This window comes from Coregonus lavaretus (genome assembly GCF_964263955.1).
Source record: "Coregonus lavaretus genome assembly, chromosome: 11".
NCBI classification, from domain to species: Eukaryota; Metazoa; Chordata; class Actinopteri; order Salmoniformes; family Salmonidae; genus Coregonus; species Coregonus lavaretus.
The window spans coordinates 51701694-51712839 of record NC_139998.1 but is presented as its reverse complement, the minus strand read 5'-3'; the positions used below and the strand labels follow the sequence as shown (position 1 = coordinate 51712839).

At 44.7% G+C, this 11146-nt stretch overlaps 1 protein-coding gene across 1 annotated transcript; it reads right to left on the bottom strand.

Moving 5' to 3' along the window:
* Nucleotides 1–8881: 8881 nt before the first annotated feature.
* LOC311136757 (urotensin-2B-like) lies at nucleotides 8882–10317 on the bottom strand (the record flags this gene model as incomplete). The annotated part of the gene is made up of 5 exons (XM_084171031.1): nucleotides 8882–8907; nucleotides 9067–9142; nucleotides 9415–9452; nucleotides 9589–9693; nucleotides 10218–10317. 5 exons carry the CDS (start codon nucleotides 10315–10317, stop codon nucleotides 8882–8884), a joined length of 345 nt encoding a protein of 114 aa, XP_084027157.1.
* Between the last annotated feature and the right edge of the window lie 829 nt (nucleotides 10318–11146).

Sequence of the window (11146 nt, the reverse complement as noted above, 5' to 3'; positions counted from 1 at the left end):
ACTTACAAATTGGTGCATTCACCCTATAGCCAGTGGGAAAACCACTTTACACCTTTTTTTTTTTTTTTTTTTTGGGGGGGGGGGGGGGGGGGGTAGAAGGATTACTTGATCTTATCCCAGGTATTCCTTAAAGAGGTGGGGTTTCAAATGTCTCCGGAAGGTGGTGAGTGACTCCGCTGTCCTGAGGGAGCTTGTTCCACCATTGGGGTGCCAGAGCAGCGAACAGTTTTGACTGGGCTGAGCGGGAACTATGCTTCCGCAGAGGAAGGGGAGCCAGCAGGCCAGAGGTGGATGAACGCAATGCCCTCGTTTGGGTGTAGGGACTGATCAGAGCCCGAAGGTACGGAGGTGCCGTTCTCCTCACTGCTCCATAGGCAAGCACCATGGTCTTGTAACGGATGCGAGCTTCAACTGGAAGCCAGTGGAGTGTGCGGAGGAGGGGGGTGACGTGAGAGAACTTGGGAAGGTTGAACACCAGACGGGCTGCGGCATTCTGGATGAGTTGTAGGGGTTTAATGGCACAGGCAGGGAGGCCAGCCAACAGCGAGTTGCAGTAATCCAGACGGGAGATGACAAGTGCCAGGATTAGGACCTGTGCCGCTTCCTGTGTAAGGCAGGGTCGTACTCTCCGAATGTTGTAGAGCATGAACCTGCAGGATCGGGTCACCGCCTTGATGTTAGCGGAGAACGACAGGGTGTTGTCCAGGGTCACGCCAAGGCTCTTCGCACTCTGGGAGGAGGACACAACGGAGTTGTCAACCGTGATGGCGAGATCATGGAACGGGCAGTCCTTCCCCGGGAGGAAGAGCAGCTCCGTCTTGCCAGGGTTCAGCTTGAGGTGGTGATCCGTCATCCATACTGATATGTCTGCCAGACATGCAGAGATGCGATTCGCCACCTGGTTATCAGAAGGGGGAAAGGAGAAGATTAGTTGTGTATCGTCAGCGTAGCAATGATAGGAGAGGCCATGTGAGGATATGACAGAGCCAAGTGACTTGGTGTATAGGGAGAATAGGAGAGGGCCTAGAACTGAGCCCTGGGGGACACCAGTGGTGAGAGCACGTGGTGCGGAGACAGCTTCTCGCCACGCCACTTGGTAGGAGCTACCGGTCAGGTAGGACGCAATCCAGGAGTGAGCCGCGCCGGAGATGCCCAGCTCGGAGAGGGTGGAGAGGAGGATCTGATGGTTCACAGTATCAAAGGCAGCAGACAGGTCTAGAAGGACAAGAGCAGAGGAGAGAGAGTTAGCTTTAGCAGTGCGGAGAGCCTCCGTGACACAGAGAAGAGCAGTCTCAGTTGAATGACCAGTCCTGAAACCTGACTGGTTTGGATCAAGAAGGTCATTCTGAGAGAGATAGCAAGAGAGTTGGCTAAAGACGGCACGCTCAATAGTTTTGGAAAGAAAAGAAAGAAGGGATACTGGTCTGTAGTTGTTGACATCAGTGGGATCGAGTGTTGGTTTTTTGAGAAGGGGTGCAACTCTCGCTCTCTTGAAGACGGAAGGGACATGGCCAGCGGTCAAGGATGAGTTGATCGAGGTGAGGTAGGGGAGAAGGTCACCGGAGATGGTCTGGAGAAGAGAGGAGGGGATGGGGTCAAGCGGGCAGGTTGTTGGGCGGCCTGCAGTCACAAGTCGCAGGATTTCATCTGGAGAGAGAGGGGAGAAAGAAGTCAAAGCATAGGGTAGGGCAGTGTGAGTAGGACCAGCAGTGTCATTAGACTTAACAAACGAGGATCGGATGTCGTCAACCTTCTTTTCAAAGTGGTTGACGAAGTCATCCACAGAGAGAGAGGAGGGGGGGGAGGATTCAGCAGGGAGGAAAATGTGGCAAAGAGCTTCATAGGGTTAGAGGCAGATGCTTGGAATTTAGAGTGGTAGAAAGTGGCCTTAGCAGCAGAAACAGATGAAGAAAATGTAGAGAGGAGGGAGTGAAAAGATGCCAGGTCGGCAGGGAGTTTAGTTTTCTTCCTCTGAGCTCTGTTCTGTGAGCTGTTCTGTGAGCACGCAATGAGTCATCAAGCCACGGAGCTGGAGGGGAGGACCGAGCCGGCTGGGAGGATAGGGGACACAGAGAGTCAAAGGATGCAGAAAGGGAGGAGAGGAGGGTTGAGGAGGCAGAATCAGGAGATTGGAGGGAGAAGGCTTGAGCAGAGGGAAGAGATGATAGGATGGAAGAGGAGAGAGTAGTGGGAGAGAGAGAGCGAAGGTTGCGGCGGCGCATTACCATCTGTGTAGGGGCAGAGTGAGTAGTGTTGGAGGAGAGCGAGAGAGATAAGGAAACAAAGTAGTGGTCGGAGACATGGAGGGGAGTTGCAGTGAGATTAGTAGAAGAGCAGCATCTAGTAAAGATGAGGTCAAGCGTATTGCCTGCCTTGTGAGTAGGGGGGGACGGTGAGAGGGTGAGGTCAAAAGAGGAGAGGAGTGGAAAGAAGGAGGCAGAGAGAAATGAGTCAAATGTGGACGTAGGGAGGTTGAAATCCCCCAAAACTGTGAGGGGTGAGCCATCCTCAGGAAAGGAACTTATCAAGGCAGTTAGTGAGTGCATACATTTTCATATCCTAGCATATGCCCCGTCGGACGGGGAGAGATTCAGAGCTCAGAGGTTAGAATGTGTGGTCGTCGTCGAGAATGTCAGTGGTCAGTGTGGTGGTTGGAGTGCCCATGAATACCCTTGTGGTGATTCTGACACTCTCAGTAGGAGCTTCTGTTTGTTGGATTGATGGAGCCTCGGACGCAGACTCTGTCTCCCTGGGAGCTGATGCTTCAACCATACTAGAAACATTAATGAATTCAGTCGAAGAGTGGGTGGTTCAGCTGCTTGAGGATGTGGTAACATACAGTTGAAGACGGAAGTTTACATACATCTTAGCAAAATACATTTAAACTCTGTTTTTCACAATTCCTGAAATTGAATCCTAGTAAAACTTCCCTGTCTTAGCTCAGTTAGGATCACCACTTTATTTTAAGAATGTGAAATGTCAGAATAATACTAGAAAGAATGATTTATTTCAGCTTTTATTTCTTCCATCACATTCCCAGTGGGTCAGAAGTTTACATACACTCAATTAGTATTTGGTAGCATTGCCTTTAAATTGTTTAACTTGGGTCAAACATTTCAGGTAGTCTTCCACAAGATTCCCACAATAAGTTGGGTGAATTTCCTCCTGACAGAGCTGGTGTAACTGAGTCAGGTTTGAAGGCCTCCTTGCTCGCACACGCTTTTTTAGTTCTGCCCACACATTTTCTATAGGATTGAGGTCAGGGCTTTGTGATGGCCACTCCAATACCTTGACTTTGTTGTCCTTAAGCCATTTTTCCACAACTTTGGAAGTATGCTTGGGGTCATTGCCCATTTGGAAGACCCATTTTCAACTAAGCTTTAACTTCCTGACTGATGTCTTGAGATGTTGCTTCAATATATCCACATAATTTTCCTTCCTCATGATGCCATCTATTTTGTGAAGTGCACCAATCCCTCCTGCAGCAAAGCACCCCAACAGCATGACGCTGTCACCCCTGTGCTTCACGTTGGGATGGTGTTCTTCGGCTTGCAAGCCTACCCCCTTTTTCCTCCAAACATAACGATGGTCATTATGGCCAAACAGTTCTACTTTTGTTCAATCAGACCAGAGGACATTTCTCCAAAAAGTACGACCTTTGTCCCCATGTGCAGTTGCAAATCGTGGTCTGTCTTTTTTATGGCGGTTTTGGAGCAGTGGCTTCTTCCTTGCTGAGCAGCCTTTCAGGTTATGTCGATATAGGACTCGTTTTACTGTGGATATACAGTCGTGGTCAAAAGTTTTGAGAATGACAAGTATTGGTCTTCATATAGTTTGCCGCTTCAGTGTTTTTAGATATTTTTGTCAGATGTTACTATGGTATACTGAAGTATAATTACAAGCATTCCATAAGTGTCAAAGGCTTTTATTGACAATTACATTAAGTTTATGCAAAGAGTCAATATTTGCAGTGTTGACCCTTCTTTTTCAAGACCTCTGCAATCCCCCCTGGCATGTTGTCAATTAACTTTTTGTTTGTCCACCCGCCTCTTGAGGATTGACCACAAATTCTCAATGGGATTAAGGTCTGGGGAGTTTCCTGGCCATGGACCCAAAATGTCAATGTTTTGTTCCCCGAGCCACTTAATTATCACTTTTGCCTCATGGGAAGGTGCTCCATCATGCTGGAAAAGGCATTGTTTGTCACCAAACTGTTCTTGGATGGTTGGGAGAAGTTGCTCTCGGAGGATGTGTTGGTACCATTCTTTATTCATGGCTGTGTTCTTAGGCAAAATTGTGAGTGAGCCCACTCCCTTGGCTGAGAAGCAACCCCACACATGAATGGTCTCAGGATGCTTTACTGTTGGCATGACACAGGACTGATGGTAGCGCTCACCTTGTCTTCTCCGGACAAGCTTTTTTCCGGATGCCCCAAACAATCTAAAAGGGGATTCATCAGAGAATTGACTTTGCCCCAGTCCTCAGCAGTCCAATCCCTGTACATTTTGCAGAATATCAGTCTATCCCTGATGTTCTTCCTGGAGAGAAGTGGCTTCCTCGCTGCCTTTCTCACACCTGCCTGCTGCCATTCCTGAGCAAGCTCTGCACTGGTGGTGCCCCGATCCCGCAGCTGAATCAACTTTAGGAGACGGTCCTGGCGCTTGCTGGACTTGCTTGGGCGCCCTGAAGCCTTCTTCACAACAATTTAACCACTCTCATTGAAGTTCTTGATGATCCGATAAAGGGTTGATTTAGGTGCAATCTTACTAGCAGCAATATCCTTGCCTGTGAAGCCCTTTTTGTGCAAAGCAATGATGACGACATGTTTCCTTGCAGATAACCATGGTTAACAGAGGAAGAACAATGATTTCAAGCACCACCCTCCTTTTAAAGCTTCCAGTCTGTTATTCTAACTCAATCAGCATGACAGAGTGATCTCCAGCCTTGTTCTCGTCAACACTCTCACCTGTGTTAACGAGAGAATCACTGACACGATGTCAGCTGGTCCTTTTGTGGCAGGGCTGAAATGCAGTGGAAATGTTTTGTGGGGATTAAGTTCATTTTCATGGCAAAGAGGGACTCTGATCACTCTTCATAACATTCTGGAGTATATGCAAATTGCCATCATAAAAACTGAGGCAGCAGAATTTGTGAAAATTAATATTTGTGTCATTCTCAAAACTTTTGACCACAACTGTAGATACTTTTGTACCTGTTTCCTCCAGCATCTTCACAAGGTCCTTTGCTGTTGTTCTGGGATTGATTTGCACTTTTCGCACCAAAGTACGTTCATCTCTAGGATCCTGAGCGGGATGAAGGCTGTGTGGTCCCATGGTGTTTATACTTGCGTACTATTGTTTGTACGGATGAATTTGGTACCTTCAGGCGTTTGGAAATTGCTCCCAATGATGAACCAGACTTGTGGAGGTCTACAACATTTTTTTTCTGAGGTCTTGGCCGATTTCTTTTGATTTTCCCATGATGTCAAGCAAAGAGGCACTGAGTTTGAAGGTAGGTGTTGAAATACATCCACAGGTACACCTCCAATTGACTCAAATGATGTCAATTAGCTTATCAGAAGCTTCTAAAGCCATGACAACTTTTTCTGGACTTTTCCAAGCTGTTTAAAGGCACAGTCAACTTAGTGTATGTAAACTTCTGACCCACTGGAATTGTGATAGTGAAATAATCTGTCTGTAAACAATTGTTGGAAAAATTACTTGTGTCATGCACAAAGTAAATGTCCTCACTGACATGCCAAAACTATAGTTTGTTAACAAGAAATTTGTGGAGTGGTTGAAAAATGAGTTTTAATGACTCAACCTAAGTGCATGTAAATTTCCGACTTCAACTGTAACACTTAAACTCTTCATGTAGTAGTGAGCAGTGGATGGAACAGATTACCACATATCACATCCGTCCGATCACTAACCACAAGTTGCTTAAGGGCCCAGAACACCTGGGGCGGGATGTGGGCGATCTGGTTGTTGTGCAGTTTGAGCTCCAGGTTGGCCAGCTCATCGAAGGTTCCTTCCTCCAGCTTGTTGTTGTAGAGCATGAGTGTTACGAACCCTGTGGCTTTAAAAGTACGCCGACAACCAAAAAGCTACCATCAAACACAAAAATGTTTATTGTAAACACACAGTAAATGTTTGGGGAAATGGGGCTGAGCAAGACACAAGGAATGAAACAATAATGTCAAAAACCCCTAAACTGATCTTGCCTGCCTCAAGAACCACTAAGCTTACTACTAACTACACAAATAAACAGTGGGTGGTCCGCTCAGGTCTAACTAGTGTTTTTAGACAAAGTTTTCCTACGGGTAGTGTATGCCCAAAGGCAACTTGCTAAAAATCCCCTTTTCCAGGAACAAACAAACAACATAGTTACCATATGGAGTAAAAAGCAAATGAGTGAGTACACAAAAACCACAACTGACTGGCTTTTTAAAACCATGGGATGTGACATGGTAATTAAAAACCAGAAACAGGATGTGCAATACAGAGGAGTGTCCACTGATTGGTCCACCTCAGCAATCAGCAGACGAACGGATGTCGGACACACCAACGACCACCAATCAGGAAAACAAGGGACACCTGTGATTAGGGCAGAAGGAGAGGAGAAACAAATACACACACAGGATACCTGTATCCGTAACAATTAGGAACTGAAGCCATGTCAGTGAGTGGCACACGGTTGGGGGCAGCTGCTGCAGGCAGTTCCCCCCCCCCAGGTTGAGGAGGACGACGTCGGAGGCAAGTTGAGCGATGGCGTTGTTGCTGACCTCCAGCTCGGTCAGGCTGGCCAAACCTCAAACAGCACGGGCCAATGGACTGCAGACGGTTGGCGTCCAAATGGAGCTGCTCCAGGCTGACCAGGGAGGGAGGTTGACTTTGAAGGACAGCATGACGGAAAGGAGTTGCAAAGCCACGTGGAAGGCATTGCTCAGTTGCCCCAATCACTTCCACCAAGGGTTAGCTAGCGGTGATTTTAAGTTAGTTGAAGTTTGGCTGTTTAAAGAAAACCAAACAATTGAATAGTTTCTCCTGGCCCATAGACTACTTTTCCATTGTAAAATACTGAACTTCCTCTTTAATTGGCTTCATTCACAATTTCAGAAGACTAGCCTAATTACCAATATAAAACCTTTCCCTCAATCTTCTTGTTTACTTTAAAGACTTGGAAATAATTCATATTCAGTAGCATTAAGCAAAATACAGTACTATAGTTACTGTATTACAGAATAATGGAAAGTAGTAGTAGCAATGAAATCTGCCCACCTTTCAAATGAGACACACCACAGCAGTCTTCCTCTATGTTGTGATGTTTTTGTTTCTTATATGCCTGGTATTTGAGAGACTTGGAGGATATATCACCATTTCCATATCGTTTTTTTGGGAGGGTGCTAGGACCATATGCAAACCTGTGTTCCGGTCAAAAGGCTGAACATGGGAAGATAAGACCCATATTACAACATGTCAGTTATAGACTGGATGGTAGCCAATGCTGCTCCCTGTTCCCCGTAACATCCACTGAACCGTCCTTTCTTATTTTGGGTCTGCTTGCGTGCATTTGTGTGAGGCTGCAAGCTTTGCTGTTTTGTCTGCGTTTTTATGTTTTGATTAGGCCATCCGTGATCAATAGTTCAACCTATCCTGTTGTCAGCTCTACCATTCTACAGCTGCAGGTGAGTCAGTGGTGCTTCACGGTCACAAGTCACCAGTTTCTCTCTGAATATCCATTTGTTGTTTTCTGACAGTGTAGCTGATGGCACAGTTTCCCAGAGGCTTCCTTCCACTCTCATCCATCTCTCTACATGATTCAGATAGAGACTTATCAGTAAAGCTGCCCTTTGTTCAGGCCCGACCTATGACTCAGCTCCCATACGCACCACCACAGTGACAATGGGGAGGAGAGGCAGAGACCATGGCAGCAAAACAAAGTCAAAAGCAAATTCCATACCTACTATAATTATAACTATAACCGTACTATAATTAGGATACATAGTGTTACCACACAATTTACTAGTTTCTTTATTGCAAGCATGAAAAAATATGGTGTATTACTCTACTGTACATAATAGCCAGGATTGTTTCTAACTGTTTGACTTCATCTCTTTTGACTGAGTGACACATTTTTATAACTCAGTCCAATAATAATATCTGCCAGAATGAGTCCAGAGAAAATATTTATCTTGTACTAAACTGCCCATCATCCTATCAGTTTTTCTTCCTGAAATAACAATTACACATTTAGCCAAGACAAAGGTTAGCATGATAATATATTATTTATTCAATGTTGGAAACAGTAACACATTCAAAAAGCAATACCTTATAATATTTGACTGTGGAAAGTAACATGAATTGCGTCACCGCCCCCATTTACCACTAGGGGAAGACAAAGTCAATGTGTTGAGAAGAGGACGGTTCCTTCGAATGTGGAAACTTTATGGACCAAGGCCTTTGCCAGCAGATCTTTGGTTAAGACAACAACACTCTCCATCTTAGAGAAATGCTAGTAAACCCTAGTCATCTCAGATGTTCAATTCCTGTAGTAGCATCTGATGCAGTATATCCAATACAGAACTGATGAGGTCATTATGCATTAAATACAACACCAATGAAATGTCACTTATGCCCACCGTGATGTAGACCCCGAAATCATTGCACCTTTATAAATACCTGTAGACATCAGGTATATGACAACTTCAGCAATACAATGTGTGATGAGTGCATTAGTTACGTTACAACATTTCGAGAATTGGTGATGGTAACGGAGGAGTTGTGTTGATGTCTGTGAGCGTGGTGAGTCTTAAGGCATTGGAGGGTTAGGGCGACGCAGCAGGACTCAGGACTCAGTAGAGGCTCTCTCCCTTAGGCTGTCATACACAGTACTTCCAGAAACAATCTGTGGACACAGAAAAAAAACGCTGTTCAGTCTCTCTTGCTCTATTAGAGGGAGGAATATATCATTTTGTTTTAAAACTAAGTCCACTACAGTAAATAAAATGTGTTACGACTAGAAGATTATTGCGATAATAATAAGCAATAAATAACTTGCACTCACCCCTTTTCCTTGGAATGGACTTGTCCTCTGCTAATATGTTGGATGACAGCTCCAGACCCTCCTTCAAAGCCTCTAGCTGCAATGAGAGAACACTGGTCACAGACGGCCAAAGGAACACTGTGCTGGTCTCTGTGGAAGGTGCCTTTTGCTGGTGAATCATACAAAGATGACATCCAAAGGGAATTTCTCCAGAGAATGTACAAAGTACCTCAGTCAAAGGTAGCTGTGTTTATCTGTTCGTCTCATGAACCCATAAAAAGTATCTTATCTGCTAAGGATATGACTGCACATCACTGCACATCTAATATTTTACTGTATTTTGTAACAAAAAACCCTTTAATGCCCTACCTCCACCAACTCTGCTAGTTTGTTGTCCAAGTGTAAACCTGCAGAGAAGCAAATCAGATAACATCACAACAAACCTGAGAAACACTTGGTCAACCCATGTGTAGTATTATACGGCATCATCTACATGAGTATGTGTAGTGATATTTATGTGCTGCTATACTGTAAATGCCTTACCTAAAGCGTAATTTCTTTCAACAGGTTCTAAGCTTTTATGTAGTAACAACGCTAGAATCTTGTTCTGGCCATCTGTGCCTTCCCTTGGGTGATAAACATGGTTTCCTGGATATGTGGGAAATGAAAATGCATATGTGATTACTATAAACAAATCTAGAATGACACAATATTCACTTAAAACTGATCCACATTCACAGTGTAGTATTCACAGTATTGCTAGAAGAACAATTGAATTGGCAAGCAAAAACATTGTTTTCCACATAATACCAGTAACACATTCATCCTCTTTACATATGATTCGGAACTATCGAGTCATGTTCTGCATGATAATGTATTCTCTGAGCTTGTCAATAATTAAATTATTAATATATGAAAGATGAATGGCTTGTCAAATGTAACGACTATTGAAACTACCTGTTGCACATCTTGTGTGCAATTTGCCCCAATTATTCACCAGGAGAGCTTTCTCATGCCTAAATTTTAACAACAAACAGTGCATGCAAGCCAGTGATGGAAAGGAGCCCGTGGTTGCATCCTCAGATTGTCTACATCGTCAGGTAGTCTATGCCTCAGAAAACCCAGCTAGTACACGCAACAAGCTACCACATTCACCAAGCCAGCAGACTCACCAGGGTTGAAGATGCTTCTCCCCTCCACACTGACTACCCCTTGTAGGAGCAGAAAGGCTACCAGTCCCAGCCAGTAGTTCACAGAGACAGCCCTGTCCATGACAACGAAGCAACTGTCCCAAAGAAGTGTTCAAGTATCAGCTGGTTCTCAACCTGCCCAAAGGATCTACTGCCTTTGGTCCATCCCAACCATACTTTTATCCTCTCTGACGTGGAAGGAGGAGACGGGGGCTCAGCCCCCGGTGCACTCAATCAATAGGTAGTCACCGTGAATTTCGTCTATGGACCACTGTCCTTTGCAAGAGGGATGTTGTAGTGTCTGACCAGCCTGGTCTCATAGACTAGATGTAAGATAGTAAATGTAAATCGGGGACACTCAAATTAGTATGATATGTTATGTTTGGTATGGTTACATAAGACAGATTGTTACTAAAGGCAAAAACAAAAGTATGATGGTTGGTCGGGGTGGATGGGTGGGCATATAACGCGACTGTCTAGCAACCCAAAGGTTGTGAGTTCAAATCTCATTACAGACAACTTCAGCATTTTAGCAACTTTTCAACTACTTTCTACTTTTTAGCTACTTTGCAACTACTTAGCATATTAGTTAACCCTTCCCCTAACCCTAACCTAAATCCATTTAGCTAACCCTTCCCCTAACCATAGGGCGGCGCAAAATTGGCCCAGCGTCGTCCGGGTTTGGCCATCATTGTAAATAAGAATTTGTTCTTAACTGACTTGCCTAGTTAAATGAAGGTTAAATAAAAATAACAAATAAATAAACCTTAACCCTTTTAGCTAACCTTAACACTAACCTTAACCCCTAGCCTAGCTAACATTAGCCAGCTAGCTAGAGTTCATAACATATCATATGTTTTGCAAATTCGTAACATAGTGTACATTTAGCAAATTCCTAACATATTGTACGT